Here is a 21,074-nt window from a genome sequence, read left to right as displayed (position 1 = left end):
TCACAGTAGCTTCAAAATGTAAAGGTTGTGGCAGTCTATTTTATATACACAGGTTCTTGAAGTCAATCAAATTTATGCAATTTTAGAAATTTTAGAAGGTATGTATACTTCAAATATTGTTGCATTAAATCCAGCTTTAAATCTTTCCTTCATTAAATTAATATTTTAACTGTTTTCAAAAGACAATTGTTGGTTTTTTTGCAGTTTGTGCTGCAGCGCTTTCGATTATTTTGTACACTGCTCACTTAAATAAAACAGCAAAAACTACTTCTCTGTGGGAACTTATTAATAAAAGACCCAATTCAAACAGACTAATTAAAATTATCTTTGTCAATTATAACAACAATAAATAATAAAGAGATCATAGACATACCTGTGTGCCCGAGCCTCTGCCCAGTGTGCCAGAGCATTGGCTGAAATCATTGTTCCTGTGGCGTGGAGGGGCCTCCAAAGGACTCACCAGGCAGTCTAAGTTATCAAGGCTCCGATTAGTGGACAGCTCTTTCAGGGACGGCAGGGTGCTGTGGAAGTGAACGTAATAATCAGCCTCTCAGAAGTCAGAGCCTGGAATAAGTAAGGGGCTGTGTTTAATTGATGATATCCAGGAGTAACCTAAACCAGGGAAATGTTCCCCTGGGTTTTTTCAAATTAAACACGGCTGAGATATGTGGATAGTGATGTGTACTAGTGCTTAAATAGCAGTACAGAGGAAATAACGATACAAGAGCAAAACTGCTAAATAGAATTTGAGAGATTTGAATTTCAGTTTATTTTTAAAAATTTTTTCCTCTGTTCTGCCTTGCCGAGTTGGCGCCTGGTGTTAGTGAAAATGTGTGTGCAATAAGCAACAGGGTGTGCTGGAGTGATTTTCATGGAAAGTTTACATATTATGAAATCAGGACTTGAGAAAGTGGGTAAAAGTACTAACACGCCACTCAGGGTACCTGCAAGGTGAAAGATGGAACTGTGGGTGGAGAGGAAAATTACTGGCAGGGTTAGGCAAAAAAAGTGATGGAAAACAGTGGTAGGATCACTTAGGGTGGTTAGGGCCACACTGCCTGCCTCTAGGTTACACTGACCTCAGATGCTGCATAGAGCACGCACTTTGTAGAGGAGACCACAGATAATCCTCCCGCATGAGAGCGTAGCAACGAGGCCTGTCCGTTTGGATGTAGAGGTAAAACACATGGCAACAAGTTCACCGACTGCTTTTGCAGCACATAAAAATGGAATGTATATAGTTTCTTGTCCCCTTTCCTTAGACTGCATCTTTATCTCCAATGTATATCTTCTATGATCTTGTTTTGACCAAGTACTTTTGCACATACTGACATTTATTCATGACAGGATGCTGCCACCTGCTGACTACCTTTGGAGGCATGAGAAAAATACCCCTATAGCAAATACCCCTCCAGTGCCTGATTATATTTTAATGGATGTAATGTAAAAGGGCACAAAATCAACAGTGGCAAAACAATGAGCATGATAAACAAGGTCATATTTTGACTCACTACACTGTGGGACTCACTTGCGTGGCGTCGGTGGCGGCTGCTGCTCACTCAGTGACTGCTGGGTGGCTTTCATGTAGCTCAGGCGACGAGCTGCAGATTTGGGCGAAGGTTTGGGGCTTCCTTCTGAGTCATCACTGTCCTCTACGTCTCCCATAGCTTTGACATAACTGCCACTGCGCATCCTTCGACAAGGGATCTCAGTTCCTTTGGTCCTTCCATGTCCCAAAGTTCCTGCCCAGTCGCCCAAGGGGACCTGGATTATGCAAACAAATGCTTTGTTAAAAACTTTAAAATACAGGATAATACAGTATCCCTGCGTGCATTTCCTAGTATTTCGCAATATGATTGTGAGGATGTGCAGCAATGGCTTAAAAAAGGTGATATGATTGTCACAACTTGTGAGAAACTCTGCAAATGTGACAATAAAGATTCCCGGTGCTCAAACATTAAAAAACAAGACATACACAGAGAAATTATAAACAGATCCATGCAAACTTCCAAAAAATGATGATGGAGATGAATACTCACAAGCCCTCCTACCTGAAGGAACTGTTGTGCCAAGTCTTGGTGGCATGACTTTGATTTAAGCATGGTCCTGTTGACTGTAGCAGAGCCCTTCTGCAACACCTGCCTAGCCTGGGTAAGTGTGAGAGTGGACCAAGAGCCCCTCTTCACCAGAGTATCGTCCTTGCTTCCCCTAGTTCTTTCTTCCTCTTCCTTGGATCCTACTTGTGTTGCTGGGCATGCCAGGAACTTGAGGTCACTGCTGCTTTTGGAGGTCTTGAGAGTATGTGCAGAAATTGTATTATAGCCCTGTGGAATATGTCTTGGAGGGGCCTGGCTGTCTGACACCGCTCTGCCAAGAGTCATCATGCTCAGTGGGTTGCGGTAACCTACAGCTATAGTGCCAGCTTTGGTAGTGTCAGTGTCCAGGGCATCATCTGAGCCCCAGAGGCCTAGTGTACTAGGTCTAGGTCTCTGCTTTTGCCCTTCAGTCTTAGCCCTGTCTTTACTTTTGCTCCTGCGGGTTGGTCTACCACTATCTTCACCACTTCCTGTAGTCCCAGTCATTCCTCCTGCAGAGCGCCCATTTAAGCTACCCTTGATTGCAGAGTTTTCCAAGGACTGAGACTTGGCAAACAGCTTTTGCACAGAATGCATCAGGTGGCGTATGCGTCCTGGGCTCTCACTGCGTTGCTTTGACATACGGCCTCTGTGGAACTGCAGTGTACTGAAGCCATCACGCTGTAGGGGCAGGTGCCTCTCTAGCTGATCCAGTAGGCTGGAAGGTAACCGGTTCATCTTTGCTGCTGCTGCAGACGAGATAGTGGCCGATCCACTGGTGATCATAGGGGCACCAGTCAGGCCCAGACCCAAGCCCATACCCATAGACAAAGATGTGGATAGTGCCCCTGCCCTGCTGCCCTGCCCAACTCCACCACCAGTAGCCATACAGGCCTGGGAGCAGTCAACCTGGTCAGTCTGAGAGGTAAAATGCAGACGAGGGAAAGTGCTGCTGTTGGACATCTGGCTGAAAGGCAGCAAGCAGTCAGGAGTCAAGGTGGTGGGGCTGGTGGGAGGGCACTGGTGGAGATAGGGGTCCAGAGTGCCATAGTGGTTTATAGTAGGGCTCAACAGAAAGGAGCTGTGAGGGTCAGAGGTCAAAGGACATAGAGGCTTCTGGGAACAGCCCGCTGGTTCACACGAGTCAGACAGGTGACGACTGCGGTTGGCTCCTAACCCTTTCATGGTGGCTGAGGTATTGTCCTTAAAACATGTCTCCAATTAGCGTGGGTCTACTGACCTGCTGGGCCCATTCTGCAATGCAGAAAAATGAAACACAGAGAAAACATCCGATTAAACAATAGAAATTCAAGTCTCTGCTGCTGATACTCAGTACATGCAGTCTGTTAATGAAAAGAGCAAATACAAAAATGTCAAGACTTCAGGGCACATTTGTGCCATATTTTTGTTATTTCCATTGACTGACTAGGTTTTCTTTCTTCTTTTCTTTTCTTTTTTAAACCCTTTTTAGCTGCCCTTTCTAAAAGTAATGTTTCATTTTCTTTTTAAAATGTACAGGTGTTTGTCCCATTCTAGGGATTGCTGACAGTCCACCAAGCCATTTGTGAACAATTTTAAGCTTCATAAAAGCATAGAAGTAACTCTACATTCCCATATTTAAAGCTAATGACCAAATTAGAGTTGGAGCACATTTAGAAGTGTTAATCCCTCTGTGTCCTTGGATTATCAGAGGAGTAACTGAAAGAAAATGTGTGGTGCATTTCACAGAAGAAACACAATAATGAAAATAATGTGGAAAGGAGATCTACTGTCCTCTACAGCACTGTAAGTTCCTGCATACTGTAAGTTGATTAAAACAACACACCACTAGGTGGAGCACCAGTAGCAAGTGCCTACATAACAGTGTGTTGCTTGAGGGGAAATTTACACACACATTTTGTATTTGGCTCTTAAAGTACACTTCAAATTGAATATATATAAACTTTAACGAAGTATATGCGTATGAAATATTAAAACAATCCTACTATGCGATAGAAAATTTATTGCCATTTAAACGCTCTGAACACTTTATAAGCAGTTTTCCTTCAATCACTGTCTCTATTATTCTGCCGCTGAATACATTAGCGCAATAGAGCCTCAAGATTGAAAAAACAAAAGACAGTAAATCACATATTATTCACAGGGAATAGAAGAAGCTATTCAGCTTACTGTATGAATTGTTTCACCAAAGCAGGAAACTAGACAGCCAAGGGCCCAATATAAGACATCATTATGATGTACAGCCAGGACATACTACACTGACAGTGCATAGGAGAACGATTTTGTGACTCATACATGTAAATGAGCCTTATATTTAAGAAGCACCATTTGTCTCCAAAGCAGGAAATAAACCGTCATTTCCACAAATCATTTTTGGTCCTTTGCCATCCTCTCAAATCTACTTACTGTACTAGGAATTGTGATTCTTTCTTTTCTAACTAAAGGGAACAATAAATCTTCCCTAAAGCTCACTAAAAGAAGAATTTTGAGACAAAGCAAATATTTTGCAGTTGCACTTCAGAGGAAACTATATTGGGTACAAGCGGAAATAAAAACAGAGAGCAATCTGAAATAAAACTTCACTCTAATGTCCATGTCACAGCTATAACCAGCAAACTGACAGGGGATGACAGCTCTGATGTGTAGCTATTGGCTGCTTTTTCACTGCCTTTTTGGGGTAACACTAAATCTAATGTAGCCTCCTAGTCAACAATAGACACCACAGTTTCCAGTGCAACAACGATAATTTTAACACAGCACTTCATCATCTATTGCATAAGATGTATCTCTGTCATAAAGTGCCTCAGCAACACATCAGCAGGATGACCATAAGCAGAAAAACAGACACACAATAGAGAGAAAATCAAGGAAAGAGAGATATTTGAGTGTGACTGTCACGTGTGTCTTCTATCACAGGTTTATTCATCCTCAAAGCTCACTATGAAAAGACAGTAATATTGCATCAAGGTTATGAAAACTCATAATTCACAAAGCAGAAATCCATGTTGCATTAAATTCGCTCCAACAGATGCTGTCTGTATCAGAGTGGAGTGACTCACCGATCAGTCAATGGTAAGAGCCCTCTCCCACAGCAAGCATGAAATCTTGCCTGGGAGCTGAATGCAGAATGTTAACTGCACACATTTTCATTTTGCTGTGTTGGTTTGTCACTTCTTACATCTCTCCGACCTCCCATACACAATTTACAGTGAGGGAGCAGCCACTTATCTGAGTCAGTGTTCCTGGACGGGCGCAGCAGTGTGCTGACAAATACACCAGCGTTTTACAACGGCGCAGGCTGCTGTAATTCATCCGCCTGAGCTGACTGTAGCCCCGTCGTGTTCGCGTCCTGTAGGTGCCACTGCTGACAAACTGACACACACCTACACACTCTGGCACACCGACACACACAGAAACGTGCTAATTCGCCCACCTACCCATCCACCGCACCAACGAAACCCTGTCAAGTGTTGAGCATCACAGGGGGAAGATGAGAAAGAAATACTGTTCACAGTTCATGTAACTCTGTCGCAGGTTCAGTGCATCTGTCTGTCTGTCTGTGAGATGGTGGCCAGAAGGCTACTGCATAATTACAAGGTGAATGAATCCTTAGACTGCAATGAAGATGGCACATTTAAGACCTTGTTTCACATGCTCACACACTACACGGGTGTAGCAGTGACTGGCTGAACAGAGAACTGGGTGTCACAGGGTGACGGAAATGTCTTTAACTAGCAGTTCGAGGTACTGTGTTGTCATTCAGTATCTAAGGTGTGACCTGTCAGTGTTATACTAGCTACAGCTGTAGTCTGCTTAGGTAGTGTGGTAAGTGATCTTACAGTTCTTTGAGTATCCTGGTCCCATAAGGGTTTTGGAAGTGAACTATGGAAGGCCACAACCGTCATTATATATAATACGAAAAGAGATGTGACACACAGAATGTGTTGTAAATGATAATTGGCTTTAATTGTCAGAATGTATGAGAGTTAGAATGGTTGAGAGAGAAGTATAGTACGGTATTTCTGTATTTGAAAAAACACCTGTAAGTCGTGCATGTTATCGTCCTGAAACCCCAGGCCTCATATTACATTACATTTTGGCATACTTTGTTAAACTTTATTGTATTACACTGTGAAATAAACTTGTTGTATCCATATGAGGACATGCTTTTGTATAAAAAACAATTACTTCCCTTTCAAAGATGACATTCAGTTTTTATACTTATCAGGTCCAACTAACCCCAAATAGCTGGGAGAAATTAAAAATAAATCCCAAAGGAGAAAAGAAAAAGTGTTTTGAATGAAAACACAGAATATTATTAAAGAATCTTGCTCAAACGCAAATAAAGTTACTTGATAAATGTATGGATTTAATGTAAAACTAAAACGAACAATATGCTTAATAAAACAAAAGCTGTCCCTAGTGATTTATACACTGGATATATGTTGGCTAAAAAAAAAAAATGAACATTTATAATTATCTTATGTGTAAATAGCTTTTGAGGAAAATCAAATTAGAGCTGTTGAACAGATATATTGCAATTTCTTTACTAGAATATAACAAGAAAGTACATTTGGTTTTAAATTCAGATTCTCAGGCTTAATTTGCTCCTTTTATGTAAAAAGCATGTTTTAAACCAGCTCAGGCAGTACCCAGCTTCTTGTGCTATTACAGCTGGGATACACTCGAGCCCACCCTCAACGCTGAACCAGATAAGCATTTAAGAAAAAAAATGGGCAGGTGTTTACAGTAATATTATTTACCTTAGGCTACTTCTCAAAACAGAGAAAAAAAATCAAGATAAAACAAATCAGTACACTGAAAGTGAAATAAAATTGCTAATTTCCTTACATTGTGTGGACAGAATAAATACTCAGTTATGTAAGGAAAATGGTTAAAAATGTCAATTGCTTATGTTAGCATACCAAAATGTAAAGACCGAACTATTATATGTATTATCACACAAACAGAACAAAAAGGCCAGCAAATGATCACAACATCTGGAGCTTGAAAGTTTACAATTAATAATATTGTCCCTGCAAGTGACGCAATAAATGGAATATTATTTTATTAGAGTTGATAAATATATGTATATGATTTATTTATGTATTTTCCTAGAACAAAGATAATTTGGGGAGTCTTCAATGACTAGTCAGTCATTGGTAAGTTCAACGCAATACTCTGGCAAAGACAAAAATGCATAATAATTAATTCAGCTAACAATTAACCGACTGCTCATTTGAAATATAATATGTTCACTCCTCCAATTTTCTTCCATCCAAATCGGGGTTGTATGGTAGCTGAAGCCCATCCCAGCTGCCCCACATGTAGTGGGGCAAATGCGTCACACCTAAAGTCAACGCAGAATCCCTAATTAAGCTAACACAATGTCTTTGGATTATGTGAGAAAACCGTAGCACCAAGACAGAAACCACCCAGGTACAGAGACCACATGCAAACTCTACACATGAAGACGCTAACTGACCAGGAAGTTCTACCCAGAGGCTTCTTGTTGTGAAACAACAATGCTAAGCAGTGCACCACTGTGCTGAACTCAGGTAAAGAGAATACACTTTGCTCATATTTTTCTTCTGCCGTCTGAAACCCCATTCTCCCTGTGACAAATCACACAGCCAAAAACCTATCGTCTTTTTTATCAGCTAAAGCAGACTGAAGAATCACCACCTATTCTCCCCAGACTGCAATATACTGCTGAAAAGGTTAAAAGAGCTAAACTGGAGAGACTTTAAAAAGCACTGGGATGTTTCAAGCTCTACAACGTGTAACATTGAGAGTTCATAATGAGTGCTAAAGCTGGCTTCATACTGGGGAAATAAAATGAGTTTAGTATTCATGCACAGTACTGAAAACACACTTAAACTCCTATTATAATAAACTAGATTTCCCTGCTTGCCGAATTTGCAGACAACAATTCCGTTTTATTTTTGGCCACTTGGGTGCTGCAAGAACAATCTGTAAACACGACATTGACATATTATCACCTTTTAAGCTGATATGTTGAACTTGTTAGCAAACAGTTTCCTGTTTGCACAGCCTGCAGACACAGTACAGAGCAACATTATCCTTCATTTGGCGCTGTGCCGCTGGCCACCTGACAAATTTAAGAGCAATATTCGCTCTTCTTAAACAACAATTTTATCTCAACTAACTCTTGAGCTAAATGCACAGTTATGATGGCAGCTGGTTGGAAACTGCTTCTGTTTGGTGCTCGGCAGGTATAGTGAGTTTTTTATGAGCAGTGGGAGTGATCTGGGGGGAGCTGCAGACTCAGGTTATAGCTCTGTGTGGCTTAAGCTGTTCCATTCACAGTATACATAATCATTAGACTCAGCACATACTGATTACAGCTGCTTTAAATTCACTAAAGGAGTTTCATTTCAAGTTTGCTCTCTGTTCGAGTTAAAAAAAATAAAGCTACAGACTCAAGAAGCCACTTGAGTCATCGAGTAAGTTCAGTTTGAATCCAGTAACACTGACAGTGGCTCCATTCTCTCACCATGGTAAATATTATAGATAGCCTCCAACACAAGTGTTGCTCATCTGAACTGTTGTACTTGGAGATATACTGAAAAGTGGTTTAAAAGATTTAGATAGAAACATTAATATAACCCATTATATTTTAAATTGTACTAAAATAAACAGTGACAAACAGTTAACTCTGCCCTGTTAGAAGATAGGATCCAGGGTTCAGATGTCCTATATAGAGACAGATTCCCATCCTTAAGTAGAATTTTAATCAGTCAAGGCTCCTCTCTGGCTGATTTATTAAAGTATTCCTATTATACTGGCTGTTACTGTATGCTGTGTGCACACGCGTATATGCGATTTTTTGAGTTGGCCCCGATACAACGTTGCTTTCTCATGGTATTGTGTTGGAAAATCAAAGCCAGATGACAAACAATAAACAAGCTCAAATATTATCAAGGCTGCAGCTTTGCAAACAGAATAAACGCTCATTGTTGGAAGACGTCAGTGACTTCCCAAATACCTTGCATTAATGTTATTTTCAGAGTAGCTTATCAAGAGAAAAATAAATCACAGTGGAGAAAAAATGTTTTTAGGATCCTTTAGATTATGCATCAGACTTTTCTACCACTAAATTAGAGATGTTTTTGATATTCAGGGAACTCCTGCTCAAACAAAATGAAACAACTTCAGTTATTTAATATATATTAGGGGTGCAACGATACACAAAATTCACGGTTCGGTTCGATACTTTGGTGTCACGGTTCGATATTTTTTCGATACAAAAAAAATGTTCATGCCTTTTTAATTTGTCATTTGTTAAAATTATAAATATATATATTTTAACTCAAAAGTACAGTTTTTAAATTTAATGTTGCTGAAACAACAAAATAATAATAATAATAAAAAAATCTATCTGATCAAGAAATCACTCATCTTTGGAAAAGAGAGTTTATTACAGAGAAATGGGCTCTTTCCAAAATAAAAGCTATACTATACGCTTCTTCTGGGCTATATTCTCAGCAGCATATTAAACATATCAGGTCCCCATAAGGAGAATCATGTGCTAACAGCTGTCTAAATGACTCAGGTAAAGTTTGTAGCATGCGTGCTTGTTGTTTTTGTCTGCTTCCACTTGTCTTTGCACTAGGATGATGTCGGTGTAAATGTGCAGTCATATTCATTGTGTTCCCACTAGTGCTGTCAGCGTTAATCTCGTTAAAATGACATTAACGCCATAACGCGGCAAATCTCCGTTAACGAGTTACCGCGGATCGCCCCGTGCGTGGGGCTGGACAGCGTCAACACGTTAACAAGCTAACTGCGCTAACGCACTAGTTCCCACCAATTGAGCATTGCGTGGCACATCCGACATACTGTTTCACTTTTGTCCATGATGCGCTTACCATCAGGGTCATGCTTAACATGAAAACCAAGATAGTTCCAAACGCCAGATCTGAATGAGGGTGGGGGAGGTTCAATTTGCCATGTTGCATCGAGCTTAGCTTCTGTCTTGCTAGCTTGAGCGCTCAACACAGACAGCATTGTCAGAAGAAAAGTTGATAAAATAAATAAAAGATTTTGTATTGTTCGATACATATGTGTACCCAACCGAAAGCACTGTATTGAACGGTTCAATGTCGATACGAGTATTGTTGCACCCCTATATATATATATATATATATATATATATATATATATATACACACACATATACATATACATATATATATATATACATATATACACACATATATATATATATATATATATAAAGTTTTTTTCCTTCTTCTGCAATATTTTGCAGATTCTATATTTAGTAGAAATAAAATAAAAACCTTAAAATACTCAATAATTTCATGTCTATATCAATAAAACAGGATTGGTACTTATATGGTGTGAAAGCACCACGTAGAATAATCAGTAAATCACTGGGATGTGATGCTAAGCAGTCAGGTGCTGACAACCCCGCATCTACATAAGACCTGTGTGTTCTGTACATGTATACTATAGCCCTAAATCACTGACAATAGAACATGATGAATAATAATAATGCATGAACAAAAAGTATTATCTCTTTATTTTCTTTCTTTTTTTTTTTTTTTACACTTCCTGCTTCTATATTTTGTAAACCCAACTTCACAAAAGCATGGAAATTCAATAAAATCTTGACAACCAGTGAAAATGTGCCTGTCTCCCTCCACATTTCCACAAGTACAAAGTCCATGTTAACAGTAATAACACTTAAGATGGGCCAACACCATCCGCTATCCCCACTGTCTAGTGAGAATCTACTAATAGCTTGTTGCAGTTGCTAAGTTATGTCATTTGGTGCTTCCTGTGGATAAAGCAACTGTTATTCTCTACTGCCCTGGGAAAGCAAGAACTGAGGATAACAGGACTAATGAGAACAAAAACCTTAAACATTTATCACAGTACTTTTCCACATGATGTACATTATACATGCATCTGAGAGGAATTTTTTGAACATTTAAATTTTTCCCTCTCATTAACACATTTCCCCAAACCTATTTGTCAAACTGCCAACACCGTCAATCACTGTCATCGGTACAGTGTGATATTTCAACTCTCTACATTGCTTCACCAATGCACCAGAACAATATCTCACGGGTTTAAATTTGTACAAAACAACTCAAGTTTAAAAGTGACAGTTGATCTTTTTATGAGGTTTTCAACTATTTCATGGTTAGAGTCATTTAATTTCTGGAATCTCTACTGTATGTTCGACAAATGCACCCATTTATATGTCAACGTGTTAATGGTAACTACACTCACAACAAAAAAGCATTGAAATCTTTTGCTTCTTGCTTGACACAAACAGCTTTTATTTATGTTTAAAAAATAATATTACTCATATTGTCAAACTAGTCCTTTAACATAGTAACACAGCTAGAACACTTCCTGTTTCGTTATACCTTTTTGGTTTTTTCTGAGATTATCAGTATAATGTTCTGTAACATAATGCAGATATAAGAGAGCCATTCTGACAGTGTAGCTGTATATAGCCAAAAACACATTAATGTCAAACATCATTTATAACCTGAGGGGCTGCAACACAGAGGCATTTTTGTCTGGAAGGGATTTAACTGCCAAGTGTTGGTCAATCACATTACAGGAGAAGGCAGGGTTTTGCTGAAAGAATCAGCTACACTCAGGAAAATTGTACTTAATGTGATGATAAAATGCAATCATAATACAACTTTATGGTTGACACTGGGTATTTTTCCCCCAACAGAGCTGTCAATGTTTACAGTTTATTTTGAGCTTTTTTAAATTTAAAATTTTATTTCTTTTTAATAACGACTGCCGAAAATGAAGTCATAACAGGTGCAACCTGAAGATCGGATTATTACTTTAGGACTTGCCATGCACTGAGTATGTCATTTACAGTGTGGAAAGACTCTGAGAGAGACAGCTGACAGCTTTGGTACTGCACCCCCTGCGTATTTACAGAAGGTAGAGGTTTTCCAAAGCACCTGCTTATCTCATTCAGTGACTGACAATGTGGATGGCATGCATGCACGCCTTCCAAAATCAGAAAGAATCTTCCTTTCACATTGCTGAACACCGAGGCCGCTGCACTCAAAACATGAAGCCTACTGAAAAATTCAGAGCTCGAAGCATTTGCTGTTCATGGGATTCTCATCAGTGCTTTGCCCATTAAAATGATCCCAAAACGCTGCTCTCCCTCGTTCACCACTGCACACACTGAAGTGTAATTAGAGTGAGACGTTGCCATTTCCCTTGAGCCATTTACCATCCTCATTGTACTGCTTCTGGTTCCCTTCTGCATGTTTTCATTTGGTAACGTCTTGTGCCAGCACTTCAACACTGCCTCGCCACAAAGATTCACTTCAGTGATTCTGCAAGACTGAACGTCATAGTGCCGGACAGAATAACATTTATGGTGCTCATTTAAAAAAAAGAGGCGAGCTGCACAATGATGTGCAAATCTCTCACAGCACTTGCTGATAAGGCTGAACTGTGCTCGTGATGATACGAATAAGAGCAAAAGTCAAATTCTGGGTTTGAAAAAAAAAAAAAAAATTTGTTCTTTTCATGAAAAAGAGCAAGCCTAAGCTGTAGGAGAGCTGTGAACTTTCCTCCCTGTCAAACAGACTTAGACATTACAATGGACTCAGGCAAAACAAGACATAAAGGACCCAATGCTGCTCGCATTAACCTCTGCAGTCATGTGCTGTTGTGTCATGCATGCTAAGCATGCACAGCCCAATGTCTACATTGTTAAAACACACTATCCATAAATTCAGAATAGAACTTGGGCACTGGGGAATTATTACATGCTATTGGTTAGTAGCCAGCATGGCAAATCCTCCAGTGCTTGTTTAAAATGCTGTCAAAGCTTTAATAGTCCTGGGGGGCAGGGCTTAGAGAGGAAATTCTTCACTTTGAAAACTGAAAAGGCAGAACACACAGCACTATGTCACAGGAAACACAATGGGTTCGTTTGAGCATTGTTTGAGTATTAAACTCAAATGTTTAAATCTTCTCTCTGGTCTCACTCTCGGTATAAGTCTATCTTACTAGCTGGTTGGATTTCTAACCCATTTTCTAGTATTGGGTTTAATTCTGGCTGGATTAAATCTATCCATTTGATTGTGAACTCTGAGTGATTATCTTTTCAATACTAGCTGACCTCTAGAGCAGGACTGGATTTTCTTCAATTTAAAGAAGGACAGTGACCTTAAATCATCGGATTTCATGTCCAGTAAAATAAAGATCCTCTTTGTGCCTACTCAGTTCTTCATGGCGTACTGTGGGATTATTTAAAATAGGTTAACCTGGTACCAGTGTGAGCATTTGAGCCTAAATAATAATAATAGTAATGAAACCCAGTGTGTAATTATTCAGCTGCAAAAGGCAGTTGCATTCCCATAACTTCAGCTATATCTTATTGCAGCCTGGGGTGTCATATTAAAAAGATTTCCAACAATAGTCCAATGTAAATCATATGGGAGGCAAGCTTAGGCCTGCTGAACATTTCCTAACTGCTCAAATTGGGTAATGTGCTAAAAACAAGATGAAATTAATATTCTGTTTCGGTTTCCGTACTGTGGAGGGATTAGAGCATCCAAGAGTATCAGGATTTAGGTTTCAGTGTGTACGGCACATGACCGGAGAGAGCAGTTCAGCTGCAGCAGTCAGGCCTGAGGAGCAGCATATCTGTTCATTAAGAGACACACTTAAACAAGAGCAGAAGCTGTTGTGAGGATTACGCCAAGGTCATATTTAATATGCAAAGATTTTTTTTTAAATAAAGTGCTGAAAAGTGGTATAATTACAGTGAACATCAAAGCTGTACAGCCAGCAACGAGAGCAATGGGATCAGAAGAATCTCATTTAAAACTATTGGCACAACAGTTTGTTTATGGCAATAGATTTTACTGAAACCTAGATGAACATTGAAATATGGCATATCCTAATTTGTCTAATTGTCAGGAGCCAGTATTAGACTACCACAGCTAAAGAACCACCCTCCCACAAAATAAATTATTGCATAGAAAAATGATAAGCTAAGATATCACTATCACCAAATTTATTGGTAATCCATCTAGGTTCCAATGAACCTTTTCATTGATTTAAAAAGAAAGCAAAAGATTCCTTAAATGCTGATCTGTCATAGATGGATTTATTTTCCGTGGTTAAAAAAAAAAGTTCATTTAACTGTTTTTCTTTCAGGTCCATTTCATGGGGGCAGCACTCTAAGGGGAAATACGTAGACCTCCTCTAGCTCTTGTGGAGGTATATAGAAACATCCCAGAGCAGTAATCTGTAATTCAGCAAAACCTCACTTAGGAGGAGGCGTCCCAGTCAGGTGCTAGAACCACCTCAGGTATTTACTTTTGTACCTTGGGGGTGGTGCTGAAGGACAGACCTCTAGTTTGCCACTTCATCGTAATAGAGAGGGTTCGAATGCCAGTGTGACCCCAAGGTTGACTGACCCTGCATGAGGGGCCAGACTAAGTTGGGATAAAAAACAAACAAACCCCAAAACAACCTCTATGAAGACCACACCAAGGTCTCATTGCTGAGCTTCAGGTGGGCACAGGGCAAGACAAAAGCTTTCAGAGCCTCTGGTGCTAGCATGGCTAAAATACTACAAATCTCATTAGAAGATTTCCTGAGCACCATACAAACTCAGCCCCTGCCACTAGTGGGTGGATGAAAAAGGCTGTCTTTCTATCAGCTGTGAGAGAAAACAGAAGACCCTTAGGACTACAGCAATTCAGACAGAGAATCATTGGTTACAGGGCCAGCTTAGCAGAGGCTGAGAGGTAGCATCAATGACCAAGGTCACTTGCCTGTAGTTGTAGGGATACACACTTTTGTCTTGTGTACCAGATTGATATTTGATAAACGTGGATGAAAAATATTGCTTGTTAAATTGCTGGGCGGTCAGGGTAAACGTGGGCTAAGGCCAGGGCCAAGGCTGTAATGCAGCTGTTTTATGTATCTGTCTTTCAATGTACTAGACTAAATTCAAAGTCATAGCTGACAATGAGACAAGTATACCAGACAGCTTCTGTTTGCTGGCCACCTTAACATAGTATGTAATCCCTGGCTGACCTCCAGGCCCTAGTCTTTTGTTTAGAGATGAAGGGGACTCCAGAATAAAGTTGCCAGACTGAGTGATTTTCATCCAAACTGTTTGACTTACACATATCTGTATGTAAATATGTATATATATCTATATAAAAAGTGCAATGATTTCTAAACAGTGCAAAATTTTGTTAAGTGCTTTCAAATAAAGCTGAAAGTCATATCTTGACTAATTGAAACCCACTGTAGTGGTGTACACAGGCAAAATTTAAAAAAAAAAAATGGCTCTAACTTTATAAATTTTACCAGTAAAACTGTCACGAGGATGGGAGAGTATGGCAGTGTAAGGCCTGTGAGGGAAACTTGGCAGAATAAAGGCAAGCGTTCATTGAGGCTGATAAAATCCAAGACCAGAAGCAAAGAAAAGTCCAAAATCCAATGAATACTCAGAATTCCAGAAATAAACTAAGGAAACTAATTGGGACTACTAAAAGAAGAACACGGTATGACACAACAAGACAACACAGGAAAACTGAGAATACATATTTGTAGATGAGGTAATGAGGGAAGTAGAAACACCTGGGTAACAAGAGACAGCTGAAACTAATGAAATGATGAGACAAGGGGAAGTAAAAGCAAACGCACAACATTAGAGACAAGTAACTACCAAAATAAAGCAGGATGGGGGGTGTGAGATTATAATATTATTTTATGCCATGTTATACCCCTAATTAAAGATTGTGAATTATTATGTAGTTTTAGTTTGCATTATTCTCCTGAATTAGAAGAAGGTGATAACTCTTGCATTTGTTAAACTGATTTGCATTACATTAGACTGCTGATTTATTGTGAATGAATGATATTGTTTTATGATGCATTATACTGCTGAGTTATAAGAAATAGTGTTCGCAGAAAGTCATCGCCTTATTTGTCTGATTAGAAGAAAACAGAACATACTGGAGAGGTTTTCTGTCCCATCTCAGCAGGAGCAGATAAACAGGGAGCCAAGGTCGTAGCTTAGGCGCCGTGTGAGAGAAAGAATGTGAATGTTTAGGCTTTTATGATTAGGCGGGGGCCACTAGAGGCTATAAGAGTTTGATCAATGCTCCACCATTTTGAGATCTGATGCTGTCTGCGTACGGTGTCCATCTCCCACGCGTGTGATCATTAAAATCATCGTTTGACTCAACCCGGCCGGACCAGTGTTGTTATTTTGGTTTTTCCTCTTGTATCCATCCCCAATATTTGAATCCGTAACAGGGGGAACCATAACTAAATGGGAAAACGCAGACAGATGAATGAACTTAACAGTTGACACAACAGGATGGGACAAGAAATAAATAAAATTAATAAATAAAAAATAATACTTTTAAGGTACCTGAGTGGGGGATACTTTTTATCAGTCAAATCTGGTAACACTGCTTCTAGCCCTTCTAGCATATCACACACTCTGAAGCTACCAGTACATGTAGCTGGAGGAATATTGTGGCACAAAGCGTGACCTGGAATTTGTCTGATCGCATCAGAACAGATTCTCAGATATCATAAAGCCTGCCCTGTGGACACCCATCAGCAGGCAGTCGGAGCACTGATGATGAACTGGAGGTAGACTGAATACTCTGCCCTGCCAGTGTGGGTATGTCTCACAGATGACGCACTGTAGTTCCATCTTGGGAGAGTGCTGGTTGTACTCCCATATCCTCTGCTGCCATCTCACAGTTGACAAAAGCTCATCACTCAGTGCTCTCCAGCTGGTCTGTGATCCCATGCGCGCTTGACACCAAGGGACATGAAGCTGAGTAAATGTGGATCAACGAAGATGGGAAATGATGGGCAGCATTTAGCCAATGCAGTGTCAGACTAATTTACCCTTGACTACGCTGTCATCTTGGACGAGAGATGAGTGGCTAAGCTTACGGAGCGGGCGAAGTGAAAATAGAACATCATTCTGTGGATTTAGACGCTATACTTCAAGTTTCTAGCAGCAAGAACTTACATTTATGTTACACAGCCATTCATTCATTTATTTATTTAGTTTTACATATAAATGTATTCAGAGCTGTGTTTTTCCTGCAGAATTGTAGATTCAAGTTGATAGACGCAGCACAGCCAAAAAACAAGCCTGCAAATGTAAATGAAACCATGTCACTCACCAGCTTGGCTCATTTTCATTCCCAGACATGTATACTGTACGCACACAGCTCACGATGTGCTGGCAACCCAGTGAGATTCTAGTACAGTACATCTACATATTTAACGTCCGCGGTGATGAAAGGAAGAGCTGTTTCATTATGAAAGAAAACGCCGTCCATAATTAAAGCATTAAGAACAGAATAGAAGTGAATAAAGCCATAAAAAAATAAAAGCCTTTCACTTATCTTTTACAAATGGTCAGACAAATTAAATCTGACTGACAGTGAAAATGCTTTCTTCTATTGTAACATCTGAAGGTAGCAATGATGCATATTTTTAAATGGATGACAAAAACAGCACCTAATAATAAATTCTGATTTTCTAACTTCAACAAACCTGAACTAAAAGCAACCAAAACAATTTGATAAGTAAACAACTGTTTTGTTTTTTGTTAAAATAGGACATTTATTGTCACATTTATACAATCAAACATGCATTTAAGGTAATATAAAGGTTCAAATAAATGATGAGTATCAGTTTGAAATTTGGAACTAACGGCAGTCTCCACTGTTAAATGTCAACCATCAATCTGCCCGACCTCCCTATGCATAATTTGTGGCTCTATAGGTCCTGTGTGTGTCACTCATGCTATACATTTTCTGTATGACTTTTTCAGTGTTTTGTCCCACTCTACTCTACAATGTTGGTTCAGTTCATTTCAGGCATTTGTTTATGCACAGGACTTTTAAGGTCCTGCCCAATGACTGTAGATCAACGACCTGCCACTGTCAGGTTGAGGTCTGGAGTTTGTAACACCTTCATTCTTTTCTTTTTCAGTCATTTTGATGTAGATTTGATGCCGTGTTTATAATCATTGTTCTGTTTAATGACCCGATTTTGGCTAAACTTTAGCTGTCAGACAGATAGCCTTATATTTGACTCAAGAATACTATGGTATACAAAGGAGGATCAGCTCAACAGCTGCAATGTTCCCAGGTCCTGCAAAAAAGCCCAAAACATTACTGCTCCACCACCGTGCTTGATACAGTCCCGATCAAAAGTTTAAAACCACTTGAAAAATGGCTTTAAAACAGCCTGTTTCAGTTTAAGTGTTGTTTTATATAAATTGTATCTTTAAAAAAAATGTTTGTCTCTCTCCCATTTTTTCTTGTTGCATGTTGAAGCTCTACTTGGAACCTTGTTAAGATCCAGCAATGCAAAATATGATTTTTTTTTTTTTTTTGTTGTTGCCATTTTTCAAGTGGTATTCAACTTTTGACCGTACGGCAGTTGGGATGAAATTTTCATGCTAAAATGCTAAAACCTGCTGTGCTGCCACAATCTTTTTAGAGAGCATAGGCAATGTTAACACATATCTGAATGCTCCAGAACAGCAAACTGCCTAGACGTTATCACACCTCTAAAAGGCTGATGATCAGTTAATAAAGTTCATTTGGTTAGCAGCACCTAGCTACTACTTACCTTCTTAATAGTTTTTCACACACTGCTTCTGCATTTTGGCTTAATTTGTCTTAAATAGGTAGTGACATGGCATAATATTCTTTGAAGTTCTTCTGAGGTTGTAGTTACAGAATTTTAAGACCTGCTAAAGGCCAGGTGATTTGACTTTTTTAGGTAGAAATTTTGCTTCAGTTATTCTCCAGTCAAGCAAAAACAATTCGCCAAGAGACCAGGAAGTTTAGACTGGCTGTTTCATTGGTGTAGTTTAAAGATGCTAAATGGGACAAAATCACCTGAGATCAGAGCATGTGGAAGACTGCAGTTTAACTCAGTATCAGTAAACTGGAGCTGTCAGGACAGCATGAAGAATAAGGGTAAGAGGGTTATGACAAGCCAGGTAAAATTAGATTAGTCTTTAGTGCAGATGCCGAGAAATCTGTGGTTCCACATTTTTTAAGGTGTTTATCCAATAAAAGCTTAAATCAAACTGAAATTACATTTAGCCTTCCTCTTTTGTCAAAAATAACATCAAGTGAATATGCAAACAGACGAAAGTGGCGTGACATATGTTTACAGGCTTTTTGGTGTTCTGTAAGTGAGGAGCTAATATGCTGTCTAGCTTAAAAAGTGACTTGTGCAGAGACTTTTCCAAGAATGTGAATATGAATGTTTATTTAATCAGGAAAAAAAATATGTTTATGTTTGCAACTTACACTGCAGCTGTAAAAATGCAGGAAATTCTCTACAGTGATGTTATTTATGAATATGATTTATTACCATAAATAAATAAATATTGCTTTCGATGTTGAGAAGAACACTGCCCTAGCTAGCAATGGGGTCGTTTTCAGGACTCATTGTAGTGACTGATCACATCTGGCTAATGTTAGTTTTCAGCATTAAAATGCACAAAAAACAAACAAACAAGCAAACAAAAAATTCCAGAATTTTTGAATTGTTCCGATTTGGGGCGGTATTTTTATTAGTTAAGTCTTAAGTTGCATACTGGAGTGGTAGGTGTTGCTGTTTTGACTGACAGATGTCCTGACACAGGCCGCTGAAGCCTATTGGCATCTGCTAGGCTTTACCTCAGCAAATTGGAATCACTGAACTGGACCTTTCCACTGTGTGTCTGTGAGCTGTTGGTGCCTATCAGGGCATTTTCATGGATTATCTGACAAATATTATGACCTGCTTTGTAGTGCAGATCATCTCACAAGTCTGTGCTCCAGTCTTTGTGAATGAAATTCTGGTATTTTATGTGCGCTGTGTGCTCTAATGCATCCTTACAGTTTAGGGATGCAGCTTTCTAAACAAATTTGTGAAGGTTAGCTGTTAACTTCAATCCACCCTTTCATCCAAATATGTTAAGTTCAGGCTCCAAGAAAAACCAGTATGGCAGCAGACAAAATGTTAATGCTAAGGCTTAAAAATATGTACTGTAAAACTAGTGGGTGACTTTACATTGTCTATGTCCATTATCTGTACGGTATATAGCAAGAACAGCAATGAACTGTTTCAGAGGAACACTAAAAGAGCAGCATTCTAGCAGATGACAGTGTTACACTATAAAATATATAATCAATACAGTAAGTGTTGCAGTTGTTTAACCCCCGAAAAAACAACCTAGCTGCCAATAATGTATGTAGATAGATAGATAGATAGATAGATAGATAGATAGATAGATAGATAGATAGATAGATTAATAAAGTAAGTAAAGTAATTCGGTATCTATGCCTCTGTGTGACTGTCTGCTCTAATACATTGGATCACTACTTCCTGCATGATGTGATTGTCTGTATTAGAATCAGGTCTTTAACTAGATAAACAGACTATTTCAATGACCAAATAATGTAACCAGAAAAAAAATGATAACAATAATTTTTGTTGGAGTTTAAGATATGACAGCAGCTGACAAGGCTGCAGACCAAAGCAGAGGACACGTATTTCTGCAGCCAGATAGCCAGATGGCCCAATATGGCAGCTTTTAAAAGACATGCATAAGGGAAGTGAGTCCAGCTCTGTGAGACTGTTTAATGCTGTAGTATAGAGAGTTGACCCAAACCCTTCTCCTGGGTTTTATTTGTCTCCCTGAGCATGCTGCTGCCCACAGAGACCGAGCTGTGTGTTACAAATCAGGTGTGTGTGGAGTGAGCTGCGGGATCACAGCACTTATTCAAACAGCATTGTGTAAATTACTGTCAGCAGACCAGCCATCTGGATGGGCTGACATCAAGAGAATGAAGAAGTTTTGTTTGAACCTTGTGGAGCATGTCTGAGCTGACCATCAGAATCAATAACTGAGCAGCTATTTTTTTTTTAAGTTGCAGTTTCAAATTT

The 21,074-nt window shown here is 39.3% G+C and overlaps 1 protein-coding gene across 7 annotated transcripts in view; it reads right to left on the bottom strand.

The window, feature by feature from the left end:
• Positions 1-21,074, bottom strand: part of dlgap4a (discs, large (Drosophila) homolog-associated protein 4a) — a 101,685-nt gene that overhangs the window by 23,242 nt on the left and 57,369 nt on the right. For 3 of the 7 annotated variants that reach the window (XM_084916576.1, XM_084916581.1, XM_084916577.1), the window contains exons 2-5: positions 2,040-3,329; positions 1,529-1,764; positions 1,080-1,157; positions 374-521 (exon numbers count right to left, since the gene is read on the bottom strand). In XM_084916576.1, coding sequence (XP_084772702.1) covers positions 374-521; positions 1,080-1,157; positions 1,529-1,764; positions 2,040-3,260 — 1,683 coding nt within the window. In that variant the 5' untranslated portion in view covers positions 3,261-3,329. The remainder of the gene's footprint in view (positions 1-373; positions 522-1,079; positions 1,158-1,528; positions 1,765-2,039; positions 3,330-21,074) is intronic. The other 4 variants (XM_084916578.1, XM_084916579.1, XM_084916582.1 and 1 more) reach the window with 2 other exon arrangements.

The sequence above is a fragment of the Perissodus microlepis genome, chromosome 20 (assembly GCF_051167445.1).
Source record: "Perissodus microlepis isolate ML-2025 ecotype Zambia chromosome 20, ASM5116744v1, whole genome shotgun sequence".
Lineage (NCBI taxonomy): Eukaryota > Metazoa > Chordata > Actinopteri > Cichliformes > Cichlidae > Perissodus > Perissodus microlepis.
This window is presented reverse-complemented; position numbering and strand designations above follow the sequence as displayed.